At 42.3% G+C, this 13,708-nt stretch overlaps 2 protein-coding genes across 3 annotated transcripts; one reads left to right on the top strand and one right to left on the bottom strand.

Moving 5' to 3' along the window:
• Positions 1 to 672: 672 nt before the first annotated feature.
• Positions 673 to 6,832, bottom strand: gpr180 (G protein-coupled receptor 180). Its single transcript, XM_006807092.3, has 10 exons — positions 6,585 to 6,832; positions 5,574 to 5,717; positions 5,350 to 5,444; positions 4,711 to 4,816; positions 4,239 to 4,419; positions 3,976 to 4,025; positions 3,693 to 3,850; positions 3,332 to 3,529; positions 3,174 to 3,251; positions 673 to 3,024 (listed from the first exon to the last, which is right to left on the bottom strand). The coding sequence occupies exons 1-10, from the start codon at positions 6,721 to 6,723 to the stop codon at positions 2,869 to 2,871; spliced, it is 1,305 nt and encodes a 434-aa protein (XP_006807155.1). The 5' UTR covers positions 6,724 to 6,832; the 3' UTR covers positions 673 to 2,868.
• A 445-nt stretch (positions 6,833 to 7,277) lies between these two features.
• Positions 7,278 to 13,692, top strand: tgds (TDP-glucose 4,6-dehydratase). Of its 2 annotated transcripts, XM_006807093.3 has the most exons (12): positions 7,278 to 7,460; positions 8,607 to 8,673; positions 8,813 to 8,881; positions 9,063 to 9,153; positions 9,258 to 9,406; positions 9,486 to 9,584; positions 10,323 to 10,382; positions 11,069 to 11,112; positions 11,214 to 11,379; positions 11,479 to 11,534; positions 11,675 to 11,772; positions 11,843 to 13,692. In XM_006807093.3, exons 1-12 carry the CDS (start codon positions 7,414 to 7,416, stop codon positions 11,959 to 11,961), a joined length of 1,065 nt encoding a protein of 354 aa, XP_006807156.2. In that variant the 5' UTR covers positions 7,278 to 7,413; the 3' UTR covers positions 11,962 to 13,692. The 2 variants fall into 2 exon arrangements, with proteins under 2 accessions (XP_006807156.2, XP_087691825.1); XM_087835699.1 differs by having other exon boundaries at positions 11,675 to 13,692.
• Positions 13,693 to 13,708: the final 16 nt, after the last annotated feature.

Below are 13,708 nucleotides of genomic sequence, written 5' to 3'. Positions count from 1 at the left end.
TGTTCTGTTCTCTGACAACATGATCCTTCACTGCTTCTCTGGGGAGGCCAATCCTCTGTGACTTCATTTTCATGCTGAATAATGAAGCTGTTGCTAAACAAATGATTTCCAGTGCTTAAAGATACAATTTAATTAGACACTACACTGGTTCATCCCTTAAAGAAGAAGAAATATTCCTGTGAAAATAGTCAGAAAACTAGTGCCAGCAGAACTAGTGCTAAAGACTACTTTAAAAATGATAAGTCTGTCTGCTTGGAAACAAAATATAAAGAAATAAGGGCTGGCTGCAGCTTTAGCTCATTGCTTGATTGATTTAAGATGTTTTTTGTTTTTTTTTACAAAATATGCAACACGTGAAGATTTTAGCAGTGTGACAGATACACGTATGTCAATGACCAAGCATAGGAAGAAAGGTGGCAACTAGGCTATGGCTTAATGAATAGCAACAGTCTTTTTTGGTAGACAGATTTTCTATTAACAAGCAGATGCGTGCCTGCTGTGAAAAAAGCTAGAACTGGGTTACTTAGATTAACCAGTGTAAATATAGGACAAGGTTACAGTGTACCTTATGATTCAAACCTCAAGCACAGTCAGAGGCTGCTGTGCTTATGTAACTGTCACGTTTCTTGAAGCTGCAGCATGAAGGACAACATTAAGCACTTATTAGTTTCAGATCTATTTTATTACCGTTGTCATGATCACAGGTGTAATAGTTACACAGGTTGTAAAAAATTAATATATGACAACTGAAGTGTGAAATGTAAACACTACAAAACAAAATGCACTTTGCCTCTAACTGAAGGATGAGCATTTAAAGTATACAGTATAACTGGTGGCCTCATAAATAAGATTGTCATTGAAGGACAATATGATGCATACAGGATGCACTGGCTCACATCCTGTGTGCAGACAGTAAATTGTGCATGGATATAAGAAGAACGTGCACTTTTTCAGGAGAAACCAATCTGTATGCTGATTTAAACAAGGTTGCACATTTTGGGATTAACAAATAACCCACGCAGGCTCATAGTCAAGTACAACTTCATAAATAAGGAGGAGTATATACTGGTTTTCAATAAGGATTATAGCACATATTTAAAATTATAATGGGAGGTCTGTCTGTGTTTGTTTTAGATGGAGTTGGCTCAACTGTGCTACTTAAAAAGCTGCCAATTATATTTTCACTCTCTTAAAAGAAGGACCTGGATTGACTGTATCCAGGTAAACGTACTGCACCTTCATGCTACACTATAAACTATTTGTTTTTAATGAATTAAAAACAATCGATTTATGATTTAGGAGACAAAAAAAGAATCAGCAAAAACATACCAAACATGACGCTCCAACCAAAGCTTCTTTATAACGTGCTGATCTTGAAATAAATAGCTGATTAATAAATATATTAGCAGTCAGTTTGCTACGTGGGACTTGTCCTACATGACAGTGCAGCTCAGTTCTGCCTGGCTCTTATATAACACTAATATCTCATTTAATGAGCCTCATGTACAGTAATAACTCGATGACACAGGAATGGACGTGTGGGGTTGGAATGTATTTACACAGTGAAATTCATTTGAAGCCACCAAGTAGACTTAAGTTCCTCCTGATCTTTTTTATACTGAAGATTTTTTAATGATGGGTTAGCCATGCAACGCATCTTAAGCTACGCGATTTAGAGTCTCACATGCTCTCAGCTCATAAAGTCATCAGCACCCAAGTTAAGGTGCAGCTGTATGTTTGTGTGTAAATGCTGATGTTTTGGCTCGTCGTCTTCACTTTGGCTTTGCACAATCAAACTCACGCATCCTTCTCAGTTAACAGCGTCCATTGCTTTACAGAACACATGTTGCATTCATTTGTTCAAACTTCCACTGGTCCATCCGTCTGTCTGCCCATCTCGATCGATCCTAACACATGTAACGGCTGCTGTGAGAAAACCAAAACCAACAGTGGCTCGAAATACCTCCGTGCCACAGAGCTGCACCAGAAACAAACCAATGAGCCTTCGTGGCCGCTCAGCCAACCAGGCCTTAGTTTCTAAGCAGAAACTAGAGATCGTAGGTCAATCAGAGAGTAGCACGTCCTCGCTTTTGCTTTGTTCACGGGGTTAATTAATCTGATATAAAGCACCAGCCTCAGACACAAACTGAGACTTTTCCATCCTTCGTGGCTTTGATCCAAGTCGTTGCAGCTTTAATGAGCAGGGAAAGCTCAATGAGACGAAGGCTTCTTCAATCCAGACCTAAATAGTAGTGTCTTTGTTTTTTCCTTGATAGTAAATCGATGATGCTTCTGTTTGTCTTATAATCAAATCCAAGAACAGAAATAAAACGCTCTCGAGTATTTTAATCTTGGCCCGCGTCCGTGAGGCCCGGGCAGCCATCCCCACATTCGGCCTTGTGAGGAGTAAATCTTCGCTTCCTTTTTCTTTCCTCACATCTGCGTCTCTAGGTGATGCATCCTTAATCTCAATCCTGGCCGGCTGTCTTCATCCGTCCTCGTTTTTTCTTTTGTTTCAGTGGTATTTTGGCTGGCGTCATGGAGAACCAAAGAATCGGCCTGACAGCCGGTTCTCTCCTCCTCTTGTTCAGCAGTGCTCATGCTGGCTCCAGTCAAAAATCACTTAAAACTAGAGGTAGGCTGTTGTTGTACATATATCATCCTCCGTTCACCCTCTTTCAATGATTTCTTGGTAACTTGCTTCCTAGTAACTACAGAAGTTCTCCCAGGAAACAGTTAACTGCAAAGAAAATCAGTCCCTGCAGCGTCTGAGCACATCTTTTTTGAGGAGAAGCGTCACAGCATCATGGCACATCCACCCTTAGCTCGTGATAATCATTATTAGGACAATTGTGATGGTGTACATGCTCAGTAGCGCGCCCTGTGGTTCGTTCTGGACATGGTGAGGGGCAGGGAGACTGAGGAAAGAGAGGACACCTCCCAGTAAAGAGAGCGAGACAGGAAGAGCTGGTAGAGGATGACCATGGAGATGGACTGGCAGAGGATCACCCCCATGGTCACCACCTGCAGAGGAGGAAGACAGGTGGGAGGCAGCGTGTAAACTTGGTGGCCAATGGAGGACAAAAGGTGAGAACTGAACATTTAAACTCAGTGAACATGAAAGAATTATCCTCAACAGCAAAAACTGTTGTTGTCTTTGTGGGAAATCAAACCTTTTCCTTCTGATGCTCGTTGAAGATCACAGACATGAGGACGAGGATGGGATGACAGAGGAACCACAGGAAGCATCCCTGCACAGAACAAGACCACATGACCGCCCGAGAACCTGCAGGCGTCTGTTATGTCAGTTTTAGTGTGAAATCTCTTTTACCTTGGCGAAGCTGAGGTAGAAGTCTCTCTTTAGGGTGCTCCTCTCGGTGGAGATGATCTGGTAGAGGATGGAGGCCAGCAGGAGGGCCAGGCCCACTCTCAGAGCCATGAGGAGGAGACCGGCCACACTCTGCTGGGCGTGATAGCTGTGGTGTTCACTCTCCGACTCTGAATACTGCTCCCACAGCAGCAGCACCGCCTGAAAATACAGTCTGGTTCTTAACAGTCGTCTTATGGCAAATACCCCAAATGAACCCCCACCTCATTCTGAAAACATCACGTTTACCTGATCGGGATTCTATGTGCTGGATCACATTTTCCTTAAAAATGAAACACTTGAAGTCATCTCAAGTTCTGCATACCTGTGTAATAACTCCACCAACAGCTACAGCCGTGGAGGCCGGAGACTGTTCCCACTGCAGAGGTCTGGACTGAGGCTTCCTGCCTCGGCTCAGAGTCCAGCCCATACACAGACTCAATAACATGTACAGCATGGACACCTGGGACACCATATCCCAGACTGCATTGGAGCCAAAAGAGAGGTTAACATGATCAGAGAGGTTCATTTTTTCTCTTATTGACTCTTTATAATGTTGCAGTATAAATGTAATGACATATTGTTGGCTCCATGATGTGGTAACATACACTCAGCCAGGCTGCCCATCAGTGGAAGACCGATTCCATCTCTGGAATACCTGCAAACAACAGGAGGCACAAACAGAAACACTGTTGTCTTAATTCACATAGTTTTTATTAACAACTCTGTACTAAATAAATACAAATATCCCTTAAAATACATTTTAAGTCATAAAATATTACTGATATGTAACAGTGGGCCATCAAGAGTAGCATGAGCTTTAGAAACATTATAAATATTGGCTGCCTTTCTCTGGCTCTGCTGAATCTACCTGGCCAGGTGGATGTAGTTGCAGAGCGCAGAGCAGCCCTGTAAAGCCAGCGCTGTAGTCAATACTTTGAGGACAGTGTGCATGGGTCCTCCTTTCCTCAGAGCCTGGTACAGAGGCTGGATGTAGATGCAGCAGGCGATGAAGTAGGCCAGCAGCAGGAGGAAGTAAAAACTGTGGAGGCCTAAGAGAGCGAGAGGGGAAAAATCATCAGCAATCCATCAGGATCAAACATAAAGTCCTGTCCTAATGCATTAATCATGTATTTAGTGTAAAGGTCTGACAGCACCTGAAGAGCCCTTACAACTTTTTATTAGTTTTACTAGATTTGGGATTCGGGACTTTATGCCAACAGTCATACTCTCACTGCAGAGGAAGCTAACAAGCATGAAATGCATCACCAGCTTGAGCTTAGTGATGCACTGACATTATCTGCTGTAGTCTGACAGTGGAGGGCGTATTCGGGGTGTCTGACCTGCCTCCTCTGCACTGAAATGCTCCAGAGGGTTTCCAGCCGAGTCGGCATTAAACAGCAGGACAGTGAAATCAAGATCAGCGTGGCCGGCAATCAATACGTTTTCCTAAGGAGAGAACGGAAATCTTAGTGATGAGCAGAATCCATATAGTTATGACTGTCATTATTACTCGATCATGCAGTACTGTTGAAGGCATTACTATCTAGTATAACAGCATTACTACCAATACTTCAACCTACTTTTCCAGAACCAGTTTTAAATATTGTATTTAACTATGCATTCACACTGTCAGTGTTGTGTTTTGTGTTAGAACGAGCTCGCTGACAATAAATGTTTATTGTGACAGATTTATGACTGTGTGTGTATTTGACTGTATATATGCGTACATCACTGTGCATGCACTGACCTGTAGGTGTGATGCAAACCAAAACATTTGCGACCCTACATCAGTTTCTGCAGGAGTAGGACTGTATTTCACTGTATACTGCAATATAGAGTGCATGTGTCTTTGCACAGAGTCTCCTTTAGAGGTGTCCTCTTATTTGTTCATATTTGTGACAACAGCATCGCTGCTGGAGGTTTGCCTGACTAAAGCCCTAGTTGCATTATTACATTAATATTATATATAATTATGTTACCTGACATGTGAATCTGTCAGCATACAGGATCTGCCAGGCTGTGGGCAAAGACTGCCGAGGGATCGTCTGGTTGTGCTCTTCTTGACTGAGTGTAACTGTGGGTGGGTAGGGGTGGGGGAAGAGAGATGAGGTGACAGTGTGGAGGAAGGAAAGTGGAGACATAAATCAATATGGTGGGATGGCAGGAGAATCCAGAATTGTATCAGCGATTGCTGGTTTCTTACTGGTCACGTCGGCTTTGGCGAGCCTCTCGGAGCAGCTGAGGTTGTCCAGCTCCGAGTCCATATCCTGATACAGCAGCAGTCTGGACTCTCTCTCTTTAGCCAGCGTTGAGCTGTCCACCCGGCACACCAGCAGACCGTTGCCAGCTAAACGAAGACAAGGCACCATGGTTGCAGCAGCTTCTCAGATGTAACATTTAACACTCACATAGCATATTCGTGAAATTTTACAGACCAAGCGGCTAACTAGCAATTCAATAATGTACTCAACTGATTAGACTTTAATATATAAAACATTCATTTTCAAATATATAAGCTGGAGAACAAAGAGATTGTAGCTTTCAGTGGCCCTTGGATCTCTGAGGCTGGATGATGGGCCCCTAGTTTGCCAGCATGGTTTCTACCCATAGGCCCTTGTGCTTCACACAGGGTTAATCTCCTGAAACAAGTGAGATTAGCTGACATCTGGTAGCTTCAGACCTTTTTAAAGCAAAAAGTCTTGCAGAAAATACCCCCCACTATGCCATGTGACATGTGTAGCCAGCGTCTGTCCACACTCAGGGTGCAATCATGTCATTTATGGGTCGGAAAGAAGTTGGATTCCTATAAGACCTGTAAAAATACCTAAAAGTGTCCGGAAGCAAGTTTCCGGAATACTTGTTAGAGGTCAGCCCGAATAAAAATGCTATAAAATAAAATACAGAGGCTTAAGACAAACAGTAATTTGACATTAAGCAGCAAAGATAAAGCGCCGGCTGAATGCTGCCAGAACTGCTAATAATCAGTGCACACGTTATCAGATACTCGCATTACACGTTAGTTACACCCATTTTTGAGCGGCTCAGTGAGAGCCGTTAGCAAATAAAAAAGGAAAGCAAACACGGGCACTAAACTGAGCCGTCAGCTCGTTATTACCCCACGTTAATCATTAAGGTGGCGTGAAAAGAAGCTAAGCCCGCTGTCAGAGCTGGACTGACACGCCAGCAGCAAGCACATCAGCACCGTCAACGTTACCTTGGTACATGAATTTAGTGATGAACTGGCCCTTCTGCTGTCTCGCCGCTTCGCTCTTAAAAAGTCCCGTAACAGTTTTCCCGGAAGCCTCCGAAGTGAGCAGCAAAACAGCCGCAAGTGTGGCTAATAAGTACGACATTTTCCCGCTTGTGCAGTTTAGCGTTAACGACAAATATAGGATGCCTCATCGATTCAATGAGCCACGAAGCCAGAAGTGAACCAGCTGCGTCAAGACCCCCAAAAGTTCGCCAAGCTGTGACCGGAAGTTGGATGTTCTTGCCCTCAAATAAAAGATAAGCTTGGAAATAATGGATAATAAACGCGCGCGGAATGACACAAAACACATTCACATGAAGACACATCTGAAATAATATTATATTTAAGTTTGGTACATAACTAAACGCAACACACACAAGTGTTATAGGTTAAAATACTCGATATGACCTTTATTTTGAAAAGCAACACCGGATGATATGTGTTTATTTAAGACGACTTGACTGGTTTTCGCTTGCCGACAGGTCTACATTGACAGTTTGATTGATTCAGGATTCACGCAATCACATCGCGCTAACTTCACTGCATCATATAGGACAACCAATCAGAGAGTAGAAACTAGTACACACACTCTTAATGACCCGCCCACTTTCAACGTGTCAACACTGCCGTGAAGCAGCCGGTGACTGTCGCACAATCCGGCTACTGTTATGGAAGGTAATAAAGCTCTGCTGTTTCCGTTAGGATAGCTAGCTAGCTTGATGTCGGAAAATATGTTTTTATTATACCTGTAGGAGTACATGTTGTGAGGTAACAGCTGCTGGAAGACCGGGAAATGGACTTCAACAGGACTGTTCTGGTGACTGGAGGCTCTGGATTCATGTGCGTTCGTATTTCATATCAGTGTACACTTAAGCTGAAATAACATTACGAACTTAGCATTTAGCTTGATAAACAGACCTGACCGTGGTTCCTCTTTTAGTTATCAAGACTAGGACCTGTAAGGAAAACCTCTGCACAGGTGAAACAGAGGTAAACAATAAAGGAACATCTGTTAGCAATAGCAGTTATTTACTAAGAAATAAGCACAATCTTATTAGTGAAAAAGTATTTATTGTAAAAAAAACAAACAAACAAACAAACAAACAAACGAACGAACTAACATTACTCTGGCTTATCTTATAAATCATCCCGGTGTCTCTACAGGTTGAGTAACTGTTCACAAGTCTTGGAGTAGTGGTTTCAGTCCTGGGGTATATTTCAAAATATTATGGCAGGCTGAGAATTGAGCCCACAAACACATGGAGCCAAATGCTCAGATGAGTGTTAATGTGTGGTTAGCACTCAGTTAGAACACTTGTAAATTACTTGTTTTGCCTGTAATCTGTCAAGAAAGAACTTCCTGTGACAACACAGAAGCTGGAACCAGTTTTTGGCAAAGTGATCTCCATATATCCTCTATTTATCCTGGTAAAAAGTCTTATTGGCATTAAAAATGTCTTTTTCAAAACAGATGTGACCAAGTGGGCAGCAGAAATTGCAGCAAATTTAAAATCAGAGTTCTTTCGAGATATTGGAAGTGACTGAAATGGACTGGATTATTTATAATGTAGATACAATAACAGGTGATTTCTTTGTGTTAAATATAACCCCTTAGCAAATCCTGTTTAATAGAGCCTCTTTACCAATATAAGCAAAGATATTAGACATAAAAAACACATAGAGACAGGTTTATTAACGGGAAATGGAGGAACAAGCAAAGTTTTCCCTTTTATTATAAGAAAAATGTGAAATTTGGGAATGCTCAGTTCACAAATCAGGTTTATTTCATTATTATGGTTTTATCTCACTAACAAATGAAGGAATCTGTTTGTGGGATGTGATTTCTGTAGCGTTTACATATAGGCAATGCAAAGTGGTCAGCTCATGTCGTCTTCTTGACATAAACGGCACAGGCATGTGTGGGCTGATGGAGTCTTTGCCCAGTGGGGCGTAAATGAACTGTCTCAAATTTCTCTGCTCCTACAGCGGCTCCCATCTGGTGTGCTCGCTGGTCCACAGACACCCGGAATGGAGAATTATCAACCTGGATAATGTAAGTCTTAATTTTCTTTTCCCCCCTCACTCTGTTTCCAAATATATCACTGTGGGTTTGTTGTCTTTGTGACGTGCAAAGCTGCAGCTAGTGTCTGCTGTGTGCACTGTGGCACGTCTCACTGTCTGATCTCTTCCAGTTGGATTACTGCTGCAGCCCCAAGAGTCTGAAGAGCGTTGAGAACAGAGCGAACTACATCTTTATCAGGGTGAGCGCTGATAAATAAACACATCAGGTCCAGAATAACCAGACTGACACCAGATGTCTATGTAATTTAATACTACTTTTGTATAATTACATGTATTATTATATAATTTGAAGGATTTATCATCAGTTGAGCTTTAACTGTGCTGGGTGCACAGTTACTCATTTGGACTCTTCTTCAACAGGGGGATGTGTGTAACCCGCGGCTGCTGAACCACATCTTCAGTTCCAAAAACATCGACGTCATTTTTCACCTGGCAGCCAAAACTCACGTCGGTGAGCAGCAGCTTGTTCGGGCAGTTTTTATGAACAGGAGCTTTTGCAGTTTCAGCTCTCGTGTTAAACTTCTTTTCCTCTCTCCTTCCTCTCTGTGCTGTCAGAGGCTTCCTTTGAATCCCCGTCCACTTTCCAGCAGGTCAACGTTGAAGGGACCAGAGTTCTGCTGGGAGCGGCCCATCAGGCTCGACACCAGCCACAGCGCTTCATCTACATCAGCACCGATGAGGTGTACGGAGCCAGTCTGCATGAGGCCAGTGGATAGATTGGGGTTGTTGGTTCGTGCTTTTGTTTATGGATCAGGCAGTGATGCTGATGTTTGTCCCCTACAGGTGTTTGATGAGAGCAGCCCAGTGAGGCCCTCCAATCCGTACGCTGCTACTAAAGCTGCTGCAGAGTATCTGGTCAGATCGTACTGGGACCAGTACAAGGTAAACCCATACAGATGGGCCAGTAGCTTCCAAACCAAATAAATGACTTTAGATATTAGTTCTTGATTTTTCAGTTTTGGCTTGGATGTTAGTTACTCGGTTTAACAATCACAGTAGTGAAAACAGCGTTATTATTCTGACCGTATGACATGAACTTTGGAGCTCGTTGCCTTTGAAATAGTTGCTTGGCCACTGATTGTAGTCAGATGCCATCTTTAAAGATACTTTGGTGCATTTAGATGGCAATAAAACATCAATAAGATCGACTGAGCCCGGTCGGATTGGCATTTGATTGCAATCAGTGATCATGAAGCAGTTAACTTTCGCTGTCTGCATACATAGAAATTCACATTAAGTCCTTATATTCAGAGTCCAGCCAGAGACTTATCGATTTGATGAGAAATCCTTCCATAAATAGTGATGTCGTTGCTGCAGGAAAGCAATGTAACTGCAAAATGATGTGGGCGCTCCACAACCTTCCAGTTTTACAGGAATATGACTAGAATGCAACCAGCTGGCAACTATAAGTCAAGTCCCCTGTTGTTGCAGACTAGTTGCACTTGTACTCTTGTAAGAAAGAGAACTTCAAAACTGGGCAACTCTCATCAAAATAATCTACATGGATACATGGCACTAGAGGCCAGTGGTTAATGTGATTTGAGGTGAACTGTCCCTTTAATTTTAAAACCTGAATTACTTTTTAAAATCTTTGTCATTTGAATACTGCTCTGTTACCAGTTTCCCATCATCATTACCAGGAGCAACAACATCTACGGGCCCAGGCAGTACACGGAGAAGGTCCAGTATCATGACTAAGCACACCCATTTTACATTTAGTGGCTAATTTTGCAGAAATATGCTCCGTTTGTACAGTTTAAGATTTGAGGCTGTATGTCAGATATCTGCGCAGCTGTATGTAGAACTATTTTCATGTATGTAAAGCAACATCAGGTCACACTGATGTCATCTGTGCAAGATTAATCTACAGCAGGGGTGGGCAGCTCCAGGCCTCGAGGGCCGGTGTCCCTGCAGGTTTTAGATGTGTCCTTGAACCAACACAGCTGATTTAAATGACTAAATTAGCTCCTCAACATGTCCTGAAGTTCTCCAGAGGCCTGGTAACAAACTAATCATGTGATTCAGGTGTGTTGACTCAAGGTGAGATCTAAAACCTGCAGGACACTGGCCCTCGGGGCCTGGAATTGCCCACCCCTGATCTACAGTGATACATATTTTAAAGATTTGTTTTAAGGTTATTGTAATTACTCTCATTGCCACAAGGGGGAGACAAAAGTTCACCCTGCAGGTTTAAAAATGCTGCAATCAGCTGTGTGTTTACATTTGACTACAACTGAATGCAGGGACAGAAAAATCAGACTTTCACTTTCAGTTCCTTCCAAAGATTTAACTGGTTTTAAAGAGTTAAACATATCTTCTTCTTTGCCACCAAGCTTTTAATATAAATTGTCATCTTGATCTTTCAGGTCATTCCAAGGTTCCTCACCCTCTTACAGATGGACAAGAAATGGTGGGTTTGTGTTAACGAGCGCTGTCGTTCCGGTCTGTGTTTCACAGTAACAGAAGTGCTTATCCAATTAAACCCATTTCTGTGCGTTTGCTCTGCGGCAGCACTATCCAGGGAACCCTTCCAAAATCCCGCCACTTCCTGTTTGTCAGTGATGCCATAAACGCCTTCCTGTTGCTTCTGGAGAAAGGGATTGTGGGAGAAATCTACAATGTGGGGACAAGCTGTGAGATTCCCATCATGCAGCTGGCGAGGGAACTTGTTAGGATGGTGGGTTTAGGAACTGTTTATTCAAACATTTAGCAGGAGCTTTTAGGAAGTAAGCGGATTAAATGAATACTAAAAGGTGTGTGTGTTCGTTCTGTTTAGGTCAAGAAAGTGCCAGAATCTGAAGTAAATGATTGGCTTGAGTTTGTGCCTGACAGGTAAGTAGAGAAAGAGCTGGCAAAAGCAGGGGAGAATTCCAGGAAGTAGCCAAAGCCTTCTACTTTGGCTTTAGACTCAATCTCCGTCTTTTGAAAAGCACACTCTTGTCCACTTTTAACCTTTGACCTCTGCTCTCCAGGCCGCGGGTCGACCTGCGTTACCCCATCAAGTGTGAGAAGCTGCAGCAGCTGGGCTGGAGAGCTGAGGTGTCCTGGACTGAAGGCATCAGACAGACAGGTACAGTCACACACACACATTCCCTTCCTGTATGGTGTGTTAGTGATTCATGCGTTTCTTGTTGTTACAGTGAAATGGTATCGAGACAACCCAGGCTTCTGGTCAGACATCAGCGAAGACCAACCACCAATCAGGCGCGAGTTTGAAAATGCTACCACCACAGTGGTCCCGATCAGCTCTGAATCTTGACTGACAGGAAGAGACTTTTTAAATTTTTTTTCCATACAATTTCACGTGATATTTATGTAGCACAGAGGCCATCATGGCTGGTTTAAAGCTCAAAGAACAAAACACTGAATACTTCAGTTAGCATCAGTCTTACTCTGCAGAACATTTCATTCTTAGCCGTCTCTGAGTTAAGACAGTCTGAGCAACAGGACCTGAAGTGCCAGATAACCAAGGGGAGAGCCTTCAAAGCAGACCTACAGCTGGAAATTAATGCACTTTATTACTTAACTTCATAGTAATTACAATCTTAGCTGATATTAACTGTCTTGTCCTGCTCATTGTGATTTTTTTAAATTATATTTTTGCACACTGTGGGCTGAGGGACATTAATCTCTGATTGGTTCTACATTTTCATTTAGTGTTGGCAGGATCCTGAGTCGTGCAGACAAACAGGTTAAAGTGTCAGCGCAGTAAGAAAAACTGAGGGGAAGAGCAACGCCTCACCTTTGATTGCGTTTGGCTGAGTATGCAGTGCAGGCACAGTTTAAATTAAGACTCCTCTTTCCTGTTGGCTTTCATCAACAGAAAATAATCAGGATTGTAAGAATAGATTTAAGTTTTAAGCCTTCTTTTACCAAATGGCCTGAGATAGCAATGATCTCTGTTATTGTAGGTAGCACAGACTCAGTGCCTTATTTCCAGTGTACATGGGTTATGAACCCAAGAGGCTCATTTTGAGACAAGAAACTGATTTGACCTTCCTCAGCCTTTTCTCATGTGTTTCCTTTAAGATTGTTAATGCAAATATTCTGGTCGCCGTTTGGCCCAGACTGGAACGACACATTACATAATGGAACAGGTTTCAGAGAACAAGGGTTATGCAGGTAATTCCTAGATAACCCTCTAATGAACGGATGTCTGCCATTGTACATCGTGGGCCAAATACTGTGATCAGAAGGCAACTGGATCAGAGGAACTCCACACTTAATGCCTCATATGTTATTAAAATAAGTTTTTCTACATGACAAAGATCTGTCAGCACAACTCTTTGGGCTTAAACCGTAAGAAATGTGAATAATTGGTAGCTCAGTTTTATAATTTTAGTACATTCTGGACAAAGTTTTTGTTCACTTAGTTTTTTTTTCTTTACTGTTGACTTGAGAAAAAAAAACATTTAAGTTTTTTTAAAAATATTTCATTACTTTGGTGTATTATGAATGGCCACAGGGGAGGATCTTTGGAGTCTTTGCTGAACTGGCTCAGAGGCCTCATGTTTGACACCCCATTGTATGTTAGTCACCAGTATTTTGCACTTAGTAGTCGCTTCAATCGCTTGCATCAAAGTTGAGAAAGGTTTCTAAGCAGTTTTACTTTTGCCAGATCTCATCGACTTTTTACGGTCTCTCGTCACAGCATCACTGCGAATCACTTCCTGTGTGGACGCAGCTTTATTCAGAGTTACAGAGGCTGCTGTTCTGTTGTTCTACACAAAGCTAATAAAATTGCCTCCAACTTTAACTTTTAATCTGCTTATTGAAGAAAGCGAACAGCTTCGAGTCATCTCAGCAAGGCTCTGTACCAAGTTAGAAATATGTAGGTGCAACTTCAGATTTCAAGTTAGTTTATGATTTTTAATGATCTGTGTTTTAAGGACAAGGGAATCACAATCATTCCTGTCAGATGCATTTTATGCACGGTTTTTATAATTTGATGCTGTCGAATGTATTTATTTTCAAATAAACACTTTTTAATAATGTCACAGTTTGTG

This window comes from Neolamprologus brichardi, chromosome 23 (assembly GCF_056152115.1).
Source record: "Neolamprologus brichardi isolate AB-2024 chromosome 23, ASM5615211v1, whole genome shotgun sequence".
Classification (NCBI taxonomy): domain Eukaryota; kingdom Metazoa; phylum Chordata; class Actinopteri; order Cichliformes; family Cichlidae; genus Neolamprologus; species Neolamprologus brichardi.
Note: the sequence above shows the minus strand (reverse complement) of the source record. Positions and strands in the feature narration are given on the sequence as shown.